The 18850-nt window shown below is 40.7% G+C and overlaps 1 protein-coding gene across 2 annotated transcripts in view; it reads right to left on the reverse strand.

Annotated features, from left to right (window-relative positions):
* Positions 1–18439, reverse strand: part of crtc3 (CREB regulated transcription coactivator 3) — a 43787-nt gene extending 25348 nt beyond the window's left edge. For both annotated transcript variants that reach the window (XM_078254550.1, XM_078254542.1), the window contains exons 1-4: positions 17209–18439; positions 13395–13502; positions 10857–10982; positions 3926–3984 (exon numbers count right to left, since the gene is read on the reverse strand). In XM_078254550.1, the coding sequence (XP_078110676.1) occupies positions 3926–3984; positions 10857–10982; positions 13395–13502; positions 17209–17340 (425 nt within the window). In that variant the 5' untranslated portion in view covers positions 17341–18439. The remainder of the gene's footprint in view (positions 1–3925; positions 3985–10856; positions 10983–13394; positions 13503–17208) is intronic.
* Positions 18440–18850: the final 411 nt, after the last annotated feature.

Consider the following 18850-nt stretch of genomic DNA (forward strand, 5'->3'; position numbering starts at 1 on the left):
TTAAAAGTTCAACTTGATGCAACATCAAAGCCTGTAGGTCTTCAGTCATACTACAGGGACACATCGCGGGACATGTCAGCGTCCTTTCATGCACTTGGACATTTGATGAGCAGTAGACTAACTATAATACCTCCACGTGTCACATCACCTGGTGTAGCCACTAAGCTTGTCACTGTTGGGTGTGATAGCCCATATTTATATTTAGAGATATGGAATGCAGATGAGCTGTGGCACTCCTCTCATCCAACAACCCTCTGACACAATGACATGTTGATTTTGGCATCTGTTACTGTATATGTTTTCCTGCTGGAGTCTCTCATGTTGAGAAAAGTGTAATTATGTTGAAATAAACACAAGAAATTAACTTAGGATATTGGCTACTAAGCACATAGTATAAATCTAGAAACAAGGCGTGGCTACTTTAACCAGGCAAAATAGTGCAGCGTTAAAGATGAAACAGACAGACAGACCAACGGTCTACTGAGGTAAACTAGCCTAACATTATGAAAAGAATGGACCAAATTCGTGATGTGATTTTAGAGTGAGAAAAAAAAAGATGGTCTTTCCGAGCAGTAACACAAACTTGGGCAGCGATCAGACCACCTAGATGGATGTTTGAAGCCCTCGGAGAATCATGGTACCAAATCTTCTAAAAACGGCCTTTTTAAGATCTCTGCTATGGAGGGCCTTTCTACAGAGCAATCTCCAGGGAGCTCGGTCTGAGATTTCATCCCGAGAGAGGCTGGTGCAGGAATAGCAAGCCAAAGATGGGTGAATGGAAGAGGAGGAGGGCGTGGGACTGGATCGAGGCTCTGACCCTGAAACAGATGGTCTCCGAAGGGACACATACGGGGCTGTACTCAGGTCTGATGCCTGAGGACTCCAGGAACCAATCCCCTTCTCTTCCCAGCGTACAATCATATTCTTTGACATGCCACTTTTCCAAACAAACACTATACTTTGAGTAAACGCTAGAGGACAGATGTTGGCTATCAAAAAAATTAAAAAAACATGGTTTGACACACTGCAGATGGACAAAGTTGGGAAATCACCACTTCTTTTCCTGTATAAAAAGACTTCACAAAATCCAGAGAGATGATCAAATCTGTTGGCCAAGACTTCTGGTCATGGAGCGGTTAAAGGCTATGTGAACAGATCTGTTCCCCTGCATTTCTGTCGTGCCTACAATCCCTGAGCACTGTCCTACTGCCTCCAAGTTGTGATCTATCAGAGGCTGGGAAGCTTGGCACAAGTCATCTTAATACTAACATGCAGCTGTAAAGTAAAAATATAATGTAATTGTAGTTGGTGCTTTTCAAAAAATCCCTCTCTCTGTCCCCTTGTTCTCAGATGTTTGCTCTAAGCCATCGTCAGGGCTCGAGAGGCTGGTTGGACAGGAGATAGCTGATCACTGTTGTGGTAATTAAAGGACTGTAACAGTAAAAGAGCTCTGTGACTTTCCTCCAGAGCTGACTGCCTGTAATGTAATGCAGATGTGGTTGGTGTTGTAAACACTTACCGTCCCACTCTCCCCTGAGACGTACAAGCAGGAGGAACAACACAAGAGCCTACAGACCATCCATGGATGGATATTAAGCTGAAGCACTGATGTGTGCTTCGGACAACAGGGAAAACGTTTTTTTTTCCTGTCTTAAGAAGCCTCTTGTATAGGAGTGTAACAAAAGAGAAATTTCTTCAATGAGATTTCCCAGCAGGCTACTGGAAGAAGAGCCTCCCTAATCTGGCTAGACATCCGTCCAGAGTCTGACATACAGTACCATTTCCCCTCCGACAGGGCTTTACGTCTTCATTTAAGATACAAGTTCTGTCAGCAGTCTAAGAGTAAAAACACTGCTTGTGCAAAAGCAAGCGTATGTACTGTTCATTCATTCATTTTGACCATGTATACAGCTCACACGAACAGGGGAAACTCTTGCAAAATATTTCTGTTGAAATGACATGAATCATGATCAAATTGTGTGAAATAAAGACAAGCTGTATCCTACTACTTCCGTGCAACATTAATCTCCACCTTCTTTATCCATTCTACTCTTTCACATGCTCTGTGAAACTCAAGAGTCTGTAAATCAACCATAAATTATAAAAGGGTAATTCACTCATGACATTCTGCCAGATCCCTAAATTTCAGGAGGGTTTAATGGCCAGCTTTTTATTATTTTTTTACATAGCAAGATAACATTGAGCTACTAAAAATAAGAACAAGTAGCAAAGACCACCCATGTTTGTCTTGGCTAAACCTTTAGAAAAAAGATGCAAGCAAAAGAAGATCTAGATCAAATCAAAACGTTGTTTTAAAAGTGAGCTGGTCACACCCCTAAAGTAGGATATATTCAACACTCAGAATCAACGGAAAAGACAATAAAGAGATTGGTGGACATTCAGTGGCTCTCCAAGCATTCAGACTCTTGTCTGTTTGGACACAGCCAGCTTAATGTTGTATATCTCTGCCTGTGACAGTGAAGTGGGCCAAAATCCACTGCTGAGGGGAAGTTCATCCCCGTTTCACACTGTGACAACAATCTGCTGCAGGTTGAAGCAGAAGGCTAGGCTTGGCCTGCAGAGACTTGACAGAGCTGATGCCAATCACATATACAGCGTGGAGTGGTTGAAAGAGAAGAAACAATCAAAAGGGGAGAGATGAGTAGAATACAGTAGAGATAAATGCTGTGCCATTTCGCAAGGTTACTTGAACATATTCTTTTCACAATTCTATGAAAAGCAGGGAGATTTTGATTGTAGCTGTTAAATCACAAACAGGGGAGGACTGTCTACAGAGACCATGTATGGCAATCAATGGAAAAGAATTGTCACAAATTGCTGTTGTCAATCACTTTACAGCATTTGACAAATAGGTTTACGCTACAGATAGATTAGTTTCATCAATTCAGAGGTTCCCTTTATGTAGAGTGTGAATGAGAAGTCTACTAGCCAAGCCTGCATGTACCTTCACGACAGAACATGTAATAATTTAAGGAACACTGCGTTCGACAAAGCAGTGCCGCGCAAATTAAAGATTAAAGTCTGCATTCATTGCTTTGTGCCACATGGCTTTCCCAGAAACACACACATTTTGAGAACACTGACGTCTGGTTGCTCCGTTTGTCAGCCAACCTGTTTTGTGCAGTCCACAATGATGAGAGGGTGTGGGCTTTACTCACTTCTACAGTACAAGCTGTTGCAGTCGGCTCCACACAGAGCCTGGCAAATGTCTGTGTCTGCGCTGTGGAAGAAGACGAGGCAGGGTGATTGGCAGCCAGCCCAAGCCAGCATACAAAACACAAGTGTGGAGACGGAGCGAGAGTGAAAGAGAGTGAGCGGGGAGGAGCTTGGCTGAGCTTTTTATCACAGGGCCATAATTCACTCCCTCGTAAACACTGAAGGAAACGCCGTCTACCAATGCACCGACTGCTCTACGAAGGCACAACCAGAGCTTGAAAAACCAAGGCCAGCTAGTGTAGCATTGTTTTCCGGCAGGTACTGCTATTGAAATCCTGCTAAGCTGGAAATTCTTTACCACGGGGCAGTGGTGCTGTAACAACATAAAATCCCTAAACAGTAGGACGACTGCTGTTGGGCATGACCTTTAAAAGGAAAAGGCTATCTGTCAAACACCTTTAGGTAGACACAGCCTTCCCAGGGCTAACACAGCACTTGAAACATTTGTGCACAAACAATGAAGGTCAACAACTCCACCCGTCACCCTGCCTCAGTTCTGCCCTGGACACCCACTTACTGTTGTATACATTTCTGACGTGTGTTTGATCAAGATGGCTGGTGCCTAGATGTAGAAAGACTAAAGACTATAGAAATACTAGTAGACACGGAGAGGGTTGATACAGGAAACACTGGTAGAAGAAGAAGACAACAACCATTTTGTCGGCAGCTCAACAGATGTGCTACTCACCTTCTCCAGTTGTTGTCCAGAGGTGGGGACAGGTACACGGCTCCATACGGAGAGCTCTCTATGTAGGTTTTAGTCAAGGGAATCATTGGCACAAACACAGAAACATCACTGTGATATTAAGTTCATTTTTTATAAAGACTGCATGCATGCATTTCATTGTTATTAGATTTACCACACAGAAAGAAATGGAAGTAGAATACAACATAGTTACAATCTTAAAGCCGTTTTCTCGTATGAACTCCGGACAATGCCAGGAGAATCGGGTCCCGACATTGTCTCGAGTTTCTCTTTCACACAAGTAGCTCACGACAGGAGATTGTCTGCGTCGGACGAGTTCGAGCTTAAGTATAAAGTGTCCATGGTCTCTACTCCATCGTGACCATGACCAACTATAGCTCTGAGCTCTAAATGCCTGACATTCAATCTAAAGAGGATGAGAGTTTAACATGTTTAAAGACAAAATTCTCATTAATGCCCCTACAGCGGTGAAACACAAGTGTGAACAATGGAGCTGCCTTTTTCAAATACTCAATGAAACAATGACAGCATCATTTGATTTACTACTGAATGCGGAGGCAAAGTTCCTGGCATTGTCTGTGGAGGGCAGGACTTGAGAAGGGTGGCGTTTCGTCCTGCCGACAGTCACTACTTTAGTCTTTGCAAGTGCAGCTCCTCTGCTGTGGAAACAGGCTCATCTCTGGGGAGTTGTTGAGGGGAGGGAGGGGTGTTGAAAATGTTGACCAATCACCAAAATAAATTAAAACAGAGAGTGTGTGCCAGACAAGGACAATCACTGTTCTATACAGCATCCGTTTAGAACAAATCATTATCAGTGTGGGGACAGATTTACAGAGACTAGAGCCCTGCTATGACCCCCCCCCTCACACAAAACACAGGATAAGCCCCTTTTCAAATATACACAAATACAACTAAATGAAAAAAGGACAATATTATGGTTTCTCAAGATGCAGAGGAGGAACAATCCTGTCAAACTGGTTTTAAAACTGGATCTGACGGCTTCATTTGCTCTTACCTCACACCATTCAACAACTAGAATAGTAAACTGTAGATGGCAAACTTAAGTTGTGTGTCCAGTATGAAGAAACATTACTACATAAGCAGTGATTGTAAAATTTGGACTTAATATAAAAATCACCCTCTATTTCTTTAACCAATCAGAGCCACAAACCACTACTCCACTTTCAAAATATGGCATCATGATTGGATAAGCCAGAGCCACAGACCTACACACATATTCATTTTCAAGATGCAGCGCTGCTTCCTGTTGTCATCATTTAAACTGCAGATAATGGTCTACTTTGCAGCTGCCAGACTAAAGTAATTCTCAGTGGATGAAGCAAACTACAGTACCTGCCAAAAACTCTGCTTTCCCCCCCCCATTTGCAATTTTCTCTTTTTTTCCTTTTAACCATTTAATATAAGAAGTCAAACTTTTCAAACGTTATCTAAACACAAGCAGCCATTCAAGGATCTCGCTTACACAAAATACAGTCCAAAAAGCAGTAAAGCTATGATTCAGTTAGGATTGCACGGTATTGACAAAATGTGATATTGCGATATTGATTATGAATATTGGGATATCGATATTAATTTCGATATTTTTAAACATATGTCACATTACGAAAGTTACGGGAAAACGCATCAAAATAGATTCATAACAAATTAAACAAGTTTTCTTACAACACAAGGTTTATTTCAACTGACGGTCATATTGGACTGGTCTAACATGAATAAATAAATAAGGACCATGTCTACAGAACAGGACGTGTTCTACTGGTTGGACAGTATCAAATATATAAAGAAAGAGAACAGGACAACTTTTCTTTCGCTTCTGATTCGTTCCGTTTTGTTGTCTCCATTTCTTCACTTACACTGTCACTCTGTTGAAATATGCACACACGTGGTACACTCCATAGAGTTTGTCACGTAGTGGACCCGTGCGCTGACGTGCACTAACATGTGCAAGTGGCACGATAACTGGCCGATAATGAAATGATGATCATTGTAGCGTTTCAAGCGGGCTCTACATCAAACACTTGCCACACAGCCAACGGACGGGACGCAGCGCTCAACAAAATATTGCATACTTATCTCGACACTTTCGATATATTGCGATAACGATATTGAGTCGATATATCTTGCACCCCTAGATTCAATCAGTAAATATCTCATTAAAGAATAAACAAGACTATGAATCTGACAAGGTATTCGGTGGCACATTACAATAAACTGTACTAGGGATACATTTCGGTTGGTACCCAAAAAAAAAAAACATATTGAGGTTCGATCGATACCCAGCCGTACTTAATAGCATTATTTTGGCGAAAGACATTTACAGCCTTATGAGTGGGTTTGACTGTCGAAAATATGAGCAATGACTGGGGGATATAATCTCTCCACCTAGTCCTGGGTCTTCTTCACAGTGAGTTGAGACTTGATATTTGCAAAATATTTAAATCTGAATTTTTTATCTCATCTAACCGCTAAAAAGAAGTCGGGAAGGGACTCAGTGTTTGAGGTCATGTGTCAGTCTCTGCAGGTTTCGGGTTTCTTACGGCCGTCGTGCAAATTCAAAGCTTTAAACTGTGTTGGCCCGGTAACAAGTTTAGAGTTGGCTGCAATCGGACGGACACACAAAGTTTCACCATGGTTGAAAGTGGTACTTTTTCTTCTTCACTGGCTCAGTCGGTCTCTCCCTCCCCCCCAGCCTCCTCATCTCTCTTCTCATCTTGCTTTTTTTTTTTTTTTTAATAATCAGCTATAGGTTGCTTCTTTTTTGGAACACGGTAAAAGCTAAATGGATTGTTTCATTTAAGTACTACGCCGCTACTTACACGTACGTCACGCGCTGCGTGCAGGGCACCAAGTGCCGAAGGGGGCACCGATGATAATGATCATCAAGCAGTCGCATGAATACCACCACGTGAAATTTTAACTCACACACTCACAAAAATATTTTTGCATATGCAGGAGCCCTGCCTAAAGCTGAGGCTGGCCCTCAGTGAATATTTTCCTCGCACAATTTGTCCTTTTTTTGAGAACAGCAAAAACAGAGCTCACTAGCATTCAAGTATACTGGCTTCTGCAATAATTTCCCTACAGGCATCATTGAATGAATACAGCATCACATTATTTTAACTGGCAGCCTTGAAGTGAGTATTTATAGTTTGGAATGGGTTTTTAAAATCCTCTTTCATACTTACAGTATAGATAAAGAACTCTGAAGCTGCTCTTTCACATATTCTAATGTGAACACTATAATACAGAACAGCTGATGTACAGAGCTGAGCTCATCCAAGAACGTTAGATTTATTTTGACCAATTTACAAAGCATCTCAAAGTTGCTAAATACATTGTAGGCAAATACATGGTCTATACAGCAACAACTTTCATGAGTGTCAGTTTTTTTTTTTTCTCTTCTGGAACAGAAAAGTTGACTAAGTAACCACCTTAGCCCTTTTCGGCTCTTGTTTTTCTGTGTAAATTTGCCACTGGCTACTCTACTACCATGACTTCTGACCTCCTCTGTCACACACATGCCTGCTCTAGAAAATGCACGTTTTCTCAAAGGATACAAACACAAACAATTAAGTGCTAATTAGGGCTGGGCAATATATCATTATATCATTATTATATCGATATAAGTTTTGCACACCACCCACCCACAAATGGGCCAACTGCTTCTTTTTTTTTTTTTTTAATACAAACAAGAGCAGACTTTTAAAAAGGAACACGCCGACTTATTGGGACTTTCTTATTCACCGTATCCCCCAGAGTTAGATAAGTCCATACATACCCTTCTCATCTCCGTGCGTGTTGTAACTCTGTCTGACGCCCCCACCGCTAGCCTAGCCTAGCTTAGCACAGATCCTGGAGGTAACCGGCTCCATCTAGCCTACTGCTCCCAATAAGTGACAAAATAACGCCAACTTCTTCCTATTTACATGTTGTGATTTGTATAGTCACAGCGTGTACAAATAACAAGGTCACATGAGACACAGCCGTCTTCTAACCGTATACAAACTGGGAATATATATTCTCAGAAAGGCGAAGCACTGCTACTTCTGCTACTTGGGCGGAGTGATTTGCTCGCAGCACCTGAGAAGCCCCGTGGTGAGGAGCAGAGAGTAACAACGGGGCTTCTCAGGTGTTGCGCTAATCACTCCGCCCAAGTAGCAGTGCTTCGCCTTCTGAGAATATAGTTCCCAGTATGTATACGGTTAGAAGATGGCTGTGTCTCATGTGACCTTGTTATTTGTACAAACTGTGGCTATACAAATCACAACATGTGATACGGTGAATAAGCTAAAGTCCCAATAAGTCGGCGTGTTCCTTTAAACGAGTGCCTCCACCCATGCTGTGTACATTACAGTGTGTTCTACATTAAAACTAATATTCACAATAAACAGGAAAAAGTAAGACAAACTACAGAGCTTGTATTGACTACATTAGTTTAAATTACACTGTTAATCAATCAGGAACCCTTTGAAACAGTCAAGTATGTTTAGAGCTAGGCTATACAGGTTGAACTTTGTTAATGTAAACAGTCAAAACATCCTCCTCAATGTAGGGCACCCACAACTATATTACACATCAACCCTGCCAGACATGACAAACACGCATGACTCTATACAAACTGTAGAACGGGGGTTTTCCTGCATAGAGATTTTTTGGGAAATGCTAAATGTCCTGGATCTTAAAAAAAACAACAACTGTATGTAATTCATAAAGAACAGTTTCTAAACAATATTTACAAAATGTTTTACAGAATAAAATGACTAAATAATAATATATACCCCCCTTCTCCCCCTCAGACAAGCATGTGTTGGGAGACTTGACTCCTGACTGTGCAGATGACCAGAGAGAAATACTTTTTTTTTTTTTTTAAAGTCTGTGTGTTCGGCTCTCAGTACTTTTGTAGCTTCTTACTGAATCTCTGTGGTATGAAGTTTAGTTTCTCTCCTGCGTCCCCGTTTGTTACTTCCAGATGTCTACTTTATCTTACCGTCTCATGATCGCTTTCAGCTGTTAAGTTACTACTGACGAAAACCCAACATTTCCCGATTTTGCGGCTTCATAATAAAAGCTTTTAAAATAAAGAATTTAGAGAAAATGAAATGTGTTTATTTACAGCCGCTCCTTTGACCACTAGTCCAGGAGTCTTCAACGTTTTTTAAGCCAAGGACCCTTTAACTGAGAGAGACGGATCAGGGACCCCCTACTACATATAAAATGAAGTTGCATATTAAACTTACCATTCAGTAACGTGTGAGCTGCCTAAAGCCTTTATACATACCTTTTAGTGCCTAGAATACTAAGCCATTAAATAATAATAGGCATGTCATTGGCATGATTTTATAAATCATGTTTTAAAGAGCTCATATTATGCTCATTTTCAGGTTCATAATTGTATTTAGAGGTTATATCAGAATAAGTTTACATGGTTTAATTTTCAAAAAACACCATATTTTTGTTGAACTGCACATTGCTGCAGCTCCTCTTTTCACCCTGTGTGTTGAGCTCTCTGTTTTAGCTACAGAGTGAGACATCTCACTTCTGTTCCATCTTTGTTGGGAGTCGCACGTTTAGTAGCTAGGTAAGGACTACTAGCCAGTCAGAAGCAGAGTATGAGGGCGTGCCCTGACAGTAGCTAGGTAAGGACTACTAGCCAGTCAGAAGCAGAGTATGAGGGCGTGCCCTGACAGTAGCTAGGTAAGGACTACTAGCCAGTCAGAAGCAGAGTATGAGGGCGTGCCATGCTAGCAGCTAGGCGAGCATTATAACGTGTGTTCCAAAGTGACCACGTTTGTCTCTGAAGTAAAGGCTGGACTACAACAGAGCTGTTTGGAGCAGTTTGTGAACAGTGTTTTCTGTTGGAGATGGTAAGTCCCTTTGGGGTGGACTTTGGGCTTTTTCACTATTATTAATATTATTATTAGTATTAATGCACTGTATTTAGTGCTTTGATTAACTCAACAGTTCAATTCATCAAATCAAATTATTATTTATAAGAAGTAACCACTTTTGTGATATTGTGTATAGTTATACTAGGGACTGTACATGTTGGTCTCATTCAGAACAATTCCAGGCACTTGAGTCCGGGACCTTGTCTTCCAGCCCTTCAAATCAAATCCATAATGATTCCTGCTTAATAAATCAACTTCCTAAGTGCAGCTCAAAATACACGACCAATATGAAAGTAGTGCTTTAATTGTTATTTTTCAAGACAGTATTTCCAAGCGACAATCCATTTAAAAAAAATCCATTATTTTAGAACTTAAAATGGCTGCTAATCACTCTGCGTCTAAATTCAACCACTGATTAATGTCTCTATTTTGTGCTACATGAGATACCTACGCAGCTGTGATGAATTCTGACACACACACACGCACGATTTCTTTGCTCTTACTCACTCCAACTTGGAGGAGACTCTGGGGAAATCATACTGAAGGGTGTAGCTGAGAGCTTATGTGCAAACACTAACCCTTATGTTCCTCACTCTGTGTTATCACCGTTACAATTAGACCCTTCCGCAACCTCATAAAAAAAAATTAAATAAATAAAAAAAATAAATCACATCTGCTGCTAAAATACACACATGCATAAACAACCGGAGTATGCTAAGAATCCAGTACCGTCGATGTCCATTACGCACAAGTAAAACGCACTGTCTCTGCGTCACATTTCAAATTAGCATAATGACTAATTCTGTTCCTGAGGCTGCAAAACAGCTGCCTACACTGGAAAGTGTCGTCAAACTTGAACCCACACACACACACACACACACACACACAAATTTGAAAAAGAAAACAACAATAAAGACTAACCACCTGGAAGCCACAACACCCACTGCCACACCGCCGATCACCCTTTGAGATCGCCCACTGTCAATGATTTAGGCTTGGAAGGATATCTGCCGTCCGTGCTTGTCGATGGGTCGTCGATGGGGGGAATTGATGCGGTTGCGGTGGACCCTCTCCACCAGCCCATGGTGGCGGGTCCCTCTCACCGAGTCCAATCCGGACGGTAAGCCACCCTGAAAAAGAGACATCAGACACCGCAGTTTCACACACTTTGTCAAATGTAACTTTAGTTACATTTCAGTTGTATCTGAACGCAGTACTGTGCTCCAATTTCATTCATTTAAGCCAAAACCAATATTTCATTTGTATTCACGCCTCAACTAAAGTCTACAGCCTCAGTGTTTTATAAACCGTTTTACAACATCATATGGAAAGAATCAACGACTATTATATGGTCATGTAATGAAAAATGTGTTTTTGGTCATGCTGGCTCTTCAAACACAAAGGACTGCTAATCAACACTTCAGGCACAAAGGTGCCGTCTATTGTGTTTAGAAATGACAAACTATAGTACATGAGTCATGATCACATAAAGATGTTCCCTTGAGCAATACTTTCTTCAAAAATGCACTGAATACCACATTGGTGCATCATAGCTAGGGATGTACCGATCCGACTTTTTTAGTCCCTTGCCTTTTATTGTTAAAAAAAAAGAAAAAAAAAGAAAAGAAAAAGTGTACACTGAAATGGGAAAAACTTCTTTTTTTTTTTTTTTTTTTTTTAAAGCCCCAATCCTTTATTGGCCCTGTTTGCACCAACTTTCAGAGACCACACAAATTGGACTATATAATCCACTTTTGATAGTTGATCACGTGCACCCTGCAAACCAATTGCAGACTGGGATTTCAAGTAAAATTGTTTCTGTGAGTTTTAGTAGGCTCAGCGCTACATTAAGTACTCTGCATTCATTTAATTGAAATTGGTCACAAATGCTCACAAATGGTTATCATCAAGTGGAATCTTTTCGAGTTTTGTTCCCAGAAGTGAAGTTGAATGGACTCCATGAGTGAGCGTTCTCTCCCTCCGTGTGGGGATTGATTTCTGGACGTGACCACAGTGTTGCAATTACTGCTCTACCTCAAAGGGCCATTATTTCAAGTAACAAGGGCACTTTCACCTGGACCATCCGTATCCAAGCATAGCCCACTCCTTGGGGAGCTGACACAGATACAGGCCCGGTGCTGCAGGGAAGCAGTTGGATCACATACAGAACTGTTCTGCTTAAAGGAGTACTGAGAACGACTGCACTGATCTTTTATTCCATCTATTTTCCAGTCTGCAGCTGAATTATTTAACACTCTCGAGAGAAGCTTGTTTGCACTACTGAAGGCGCAGTACAGTATTTTGCTGTTTTTTTCCAGTTTAGGCCGGTGGTTTTCAACCCTGAGGACGGGTTAAGAAAGCCGCAAGATTTATCATATCATTGTTCATTTATTTAATGCGTTTCGATAACCTTTCACCACATTTCAAAAAATAAAAAATCAGCAACATTAACATGACTTTTGTCATATATTATGTTATGATACACATTAAAACAGAAGAAAAAAAAGAAATAATAGATGTAACGTATTAGCGTATTTAGATGTATTCGTTGTTTATTTTTGGGTTAATATTTATCTGTAAAATCTGACTAAATAGGGATGATATAATATGGTTTGATATAACTATAATTACATAATTAATCTGATATTATTGGGGGTTGGGTGGCTCAGGGTGCCATCACTTTGAAAAGGGTGCTGTGGTCTAAAAGGTTTGTGAACCAGTGAACTAGACACCATCAGAACTGAGGGCTGTTGTGCTCAGGCCTTGAAAAGCCCCTGAATGAGAACAAGACCTTGGAGTTTGTAGTTCCCAAGGGGAAGCACGGTTTTAAAGAAAATATTCATGTTTAGTTTTTACATCTACATACATATACTACTGAGATGCAGAGGGCTCAGTCACCCTGCAAAAACCAGTTAATCCTGGCTCAACTTTTGTTGGAACTCTATGGGACATCATGGATGCAAAACGCGACCTGGTAACAAAGACAATACAACAGTAATTGTTAGGGATGTCCCGATCAGCTTTTTTGGCCCCCGATCCGATTTTTAAAATGTTGAATATCGGTAGATACAGAGTCCCGATCCGATACTTCCGATATGCTTGCCTAGATAATAGAGCTGCGCACCGTTTTTTTGTTTACAACAATAACAAAGTAACTAAAAGCTCTTCAGCTTTCTACATTTATCTGAGCACAGCTAGCACTTGTGTAAAACTTGCATATGAAATCAACTTAGGTTCTGCCACAAATTGTGCTCAGCCGACGTAGATGACAGGAGTAAAAGCGATCGGGGTGACTGTCGATCCCTGATCAGTTAAAAAAATGTTTTATTTTATTTAGTCCCGATCTGGTACTGGCGATCGGGACATAGAACTTAAATGACGGCGTGATTTTTGATGGAAAGACGATCTGATGCTAAGACGAGTTGAAAATGTTCCTACTGAGGTGAAGAATGTCTCTCTTGACTGTCAAAGAGAGGTGTTAATGCAGTTTGAATTCCTAGTATGCAGTGGTGCTGTGTATTTTGACTGTGATGAGCGCTCACTTGGAATTCGGTGCTGGTGTTGCCGATCTGATTGACGTTCGGCAGAGAGCCGTAGTACTGCGCCCGTGATTGAGTCAAACGAAGCTGCTGGACCTTCTGAAACTGCACCTGTCAGTCAAAAGGGGGGCAAAAGAAACACACAACTGTAAGCGGTTATGAATGGTTCTTTGCATTTATCTTGAACAGACAGTGGTGCAAGGGCCAAAATCCTCTTGCTGGGGACTGAGGTAACATTCTGCCCACTGGCAACTTCGGTAAACTATTTTCATTGTAACATTACATTACATGTCATTTAGCTGACGCTTTTATCCAAAGTGACTTCCAATAAGTGCTTTCAACCCTGAAGGTACAAACTCCAGACAACAAGAAGTAAGTGCAAGTACATTAGCTTTAAATAAGCCAAACTACAAAAAGCCAAAATAAAGTACAACTGGAAGTTGTTTTTTTGTTTATTTTTATTAACCTAATTAGAAAAATAAGGAATATTTCAAACACTAAACAAACACTTTCCCAAAAGACAATAGGCTATAAAAAACTAAAAAGCATTTCCTCTGCTGTGAAATTTAAAATACCAAAATACAAAGAATAATAAAAAATAAAACTTGTGCATTAGGAGTCTTCCAATTAGTTCCACCTTGGCTTTATGCCAGTGTAAATGCCAATTGCTTCTGTAATTGTTTTATCCCGTCATGATTTTGTGTCTAAAGGCTGTTTGAAAGCAGCAGGAAAAAGAAGTTGGGCTAATATTCTGTATTTGGCTGTGTGATGCTTTGCTGTAAGAAATAATAACTGATAAAAAATGCAGCAACATTTGACATTTAAGGGACACATTCTAGGAAATGGGCAGCTTGGCTATACTCTACCAGGAGATGCCACAACGAAAACAGAAGGCAGCTTGTTCTACCAAAGTAAGGTAAACAGAGCCAATCAGCAGCTATTATCAGGAAAAGGCAAATCAGAGGGGCATTTCTTACTTAGACTAAAGGGCAACATTTGAATCTCAAAGACTGACCTAATTGATTTTATCAACGGATTTCCAGCGAATGGACAGAGCTCTCTCAAAGAGATTGTGAATATGACAAGATTTTAGGGATGGGCTTCGAAACTGGCAGTAAAAACCTTATCCTTTGGTGCAACATTTGTCAGTTTATGTGTAGTAACTACAGTGAAGTGTTAACTACAGACTGTTCATTTATATAGCGATGAGTGCATTTTTCTTGTTTGCTAGCAACTCCTTTTTGTCTTTTCGTCATTTCAATTCATCAGCATACATGGGCCACTTAACCGCCTGAAGGAAGCAAAAGCAACCCTGACAGTCATAATGTGGGCATTTTCCCTTGTCTCTGCAATTACACCATGATGATATACTAGTACAAATGTCTTACTTAAAACTTCCAAGAAATGGTGAGCGTCTCTAATTCTGAGAAAACACTTGAACCTTGAAAGCTGCACTCAAACCTGACAACTGATAAGAAGGCACATTTCACACCAAAATGTAGCAGGGAGCCAAAATGTGTTAACTGTGGCCAATACAAATCTTATTACAACTGTCACTGCTGCCCTAAACAGTGAGGGACATACAAACAAACATAACTTAGACATTATTGTGCAACATTCAATTTTCCATCTAGGACAAATGGAAAAAATATAAAACATATTTAAAAAACAAATCCCCATTTAATCCCTTATTCCACTGGTGTTAGCTATTACATAACAGCAAAAATGCAGACTTTACACATTTATGGTTCACAGGGATGCCAGCTCCATGCAGCAGAGCTGAGAGAAGGCTGGAGTCTGTTTGTGCACTCGGGTACTACATGTACATTTATTCAGAGCCCTGCAGGGGATTTACACTCAGTCCTTTGGTCACTGTAGTACATGTTAAAGCAGCTACTTCTAATTCCAGCTGTTTGCTGGCAGTGTGTACTGTACCCTGGCGTGCCACAGCCTCGCTGGCTGGGCTTCTCTCTCTCTCTCACAGGGGTCACCAACAGTTCATACCTTATGGCAAACTTCATTCACCGTCGCCTCAAAACCACATCCTCTTTGGCTGGCCATTCATGACTCTCCCTTTCATAGAAAGAGCATATTATAAAGCCAGTGGTATGCGGATAATGTAAAAAAGGGCTTTTATGTCCTTCCAGTTTTTACGTCCCGTTTTTATATTTAGAATGTGTAGCGTATGTTTGAAATTGTCATGAGATGGAGAAATAAAATTTCAAAAGCTCCTTCGAAAAAGGATTTTGAATCTGTTCATTCTGAACGTGCAATTCAGGGAGCTGCTACAATTGCAGATTGAGATCCACATATATGTGCCTGTAAAGGTTCCAAATCATCCAGGATATCTAAAGGGACTTGGTGAAAGGCAAGGGAAGAAGCGTCCTGAATGGTGGCAGAATACTTTCAAGAATTAAATCACCAAACTCGGTTGCTCTGGCATAGTAATTGCAAGTCTGACCTAGGATCAGTTATGAGCTACTAACAACACTAAAGGCCCGACTATAGTCCGAAACGGACGCGTACAGCTGCGAACACGTAGTAGTTCTGCTATCATCATCATCATTATTATTATTATTATTATTATTATTATTAATATTATTATTATGCCTTTCTCTGCACTCAAGGACACCGTACAGGGATACAGGGGTGGCAGTAGCTCAGTCCGTAGGGACTTGGGCTGGGAACCGGAGGGTCGCTGGTTCAAGTCCCAGTACGGACCAAAATACAAAGTGTGGATTGGTAGCTGAAGAGCAGAACTGCCAGGTGCTCTTGAGCAAGGAGCACAACCCCCTTAATGCTTTTAATGACTTGTGGAGTCAAAGAAAAATAACTTGCATCATTTTCTCAACACATCAGGATTACACTATAAAGTAGAACTAAAGCAACTATATAATTAAAAAAATATAACCAGAAGAATCAATATTGACAGTAATGTGTTAGTAGCATTAATTCCCTCCCTATTGTAAAACACCAAGTTTTTCATGTTACAGGCTGCAGAAAAAGTCTTTTGAGCTGAATGTCACAATAAATAGGACACATAAGGGACACCTGGATTCATTTTAGCTGTGCTTAAGACACCTAAATATGACATAATAAATCATCTGTTTGGGTCAAGTTTCTTAAAATATCGATGCAAGTCTACAAATGGGGCACCTAAGCACCTGTGCCACAAATAAATAGTAGCACTGCCTAATACATGGGAGTGTATATGACCGATATGCCCAAATTATGAACCATCCTCTTGAGCTGATCCCAAGCTCCCTTGTCTGTACAGTCTGTCCACTGAGCCCAGGATGCAGGGGTGCACATCAGGTCTTTTTTTGAGGTGCAAACACAGCAGGGTCTGAAGACATGCAAACAGTCCTGTATCCTAGCAGGCAACACTGCTTCCTTTGGGCATGCATCACAGTGCAACCAGGGGAACTTTAGGCGGGTGGTTCTGATTCATATCCTGTTTCATTGCTGCTTGCAATTAAACACAGGTATTGTACGGTGTATGTTACTTACTGCACTCCAAATGGACTGTTTTATAGTATACGGTTCCCATTTTCACCCTTTGACAGTTTAAGTTGTGGTTCTCCGAGTGTTTGCTGTTGTTGGTTTTTAAATTGCCATCGATATGGTATGCTGATTAAACGCATGAACAGAAACAAGAAGCACAGGTTGAATACAGAAAACCTCAGTCATCAGATGAAGCCTATCAGACAGACAATCAACAGCTTATAGCGATAAAGAGGGAGCTTTCTCCCTGAATGCATTAATGCCACAAAGGCCACTAATAAATGACAAGTAGATGCAAATTTAGAGTATTTACCCTTGAAACAGTCAGGTCCGTCATCAGCTGTTCAAAGGCCCGCGTCTCCTCTGCTTGCTTCTGGTTGTGCAGCGCTATCTTTTCGCTGAATTTCCTGGGGTTTGAGCCACCTGTACTCGGGGAGCCGGACATTGTGCGGGCCGCAGTTTTACAACTTCAGCTACTTGGGGGTGAAAAAAGTGGTAGACGGTGCTGGGAGTCTATTGTCCAGAATCTTTCAGTAAGTGTTGCAGTGAACCAGTCCGAGTTTTAAAACCATAGCGAACATTACTGGTTGGACAAAGTTAATTCAGAGTCAACTCTGCTGGCTGCAGCAACTGAGTGTTATTGTAAACCGAGCTAGTAGCTAACGTAGCTAAGCTCCCGTTAATAAAAGTTGTCTTCCTATGCCAAGAGAGCGGAATAAACGAAGCCTTTGCAAATGATGTGTGTACAATTCAACTCTAACAACTTTCATAAAGAATGACGTGTTAATTAAAAAAAGTTAATGTAACAATATGACTTCATATTTCCAGCGAACCACTTGTTTGAATGTAACGTTAACATAACGTTAGCTGTCATTGCTAACAGGAGAGCCGAGAAACAGCTGCAGCTAGCCAAGTTAGCTAAACTGCTGTCAGTGTCATCTCAACAGTTTTAACAAACGCACTTTGACAACTTGTCGACACTCGGTCAACATCGAACAGACACATATAAGAAGGGATTTGTAGCAGATTTAGCGCTAGTGTTAGAGAAAGTTGTTAGCATTGATAGCTAAATCTCGCTACTAACGTTAGCAAAGCTGCCGAACAGTTGTAAATTCTATTTCAACAAGTGTCCGCTGCTGGTCTTGTCCCGACTTAAAACTGAATTTCGAGTCGATGATACCGCCACAAAATGCGGAAAGCTCCAAAACACAAATATTCACAAGTGAAGCAGGAATATAATCCACAATTTTACACTTAAATTGATATCACAGCACTTCTTCTTTGGGTCTTCTTGAGTGTTAATCCACGGACAGCAGAGCTATTTCACACAAACTCCAACCCAACGACTCCAATGAAAATAAACAAACAACGCCGAAAGAAAAGCGTGTGTCCTTCGTCGCTGCTAAAGCAGAATTCTTCTAGAGACAATGCTGCTAATGTTTTCAGCTTATTATAGCTGTCGGTTGGCAGGGCTAGTAACCGCAAATCTGGTCCGCTGGCTTGTTATCCTACATACTACAGCGAGAAAAACATTACCTCGTTAAACGTCGTCAGTACCTGTGATGTCCACAGGGCGGCGACAAAGTTACTACATTATCCTGTCTCTCTATGGGATTACTAATAACATCATCATCATCAGAGCTGAAAGTACTCAGGTTATTTACCACACTGCCGTTTAAAAGTTTGGAAATATCTGTTGTATTACTGTTTTTTCTTCTTCCCATCCAATGTATTATGGATACAATTAATAATTATTATATTATGTCTTATTTGTATTTTTGTATATTATGTTGATATGTGCCTATATGTATATTGTTGTCTCTATTGTACAGTATGTGTCTATATTGCTATTTACTACTACATGTCTATTTGTTGAATGTATAGAGTTAACACCTACCAAAGTCAAATTCCTTGTGTATGTAAGTATACTTGGCCAATAAAACTGATTCTGATAA

Source organism: Sander vitreus, chromosome 1, assembly GCF_031162955.1.
Source record: "Sander vitreus isolate 19-12246 chromosome 1, sanVit1, whole genome shotgun sequence".
Taxonomy (NCBI): domain Eukaryota; kingdom Metazoa; phylum Chordata; class Actinopteri; order Perciformes; family Percidae; genus Sander; species Sander vitreus.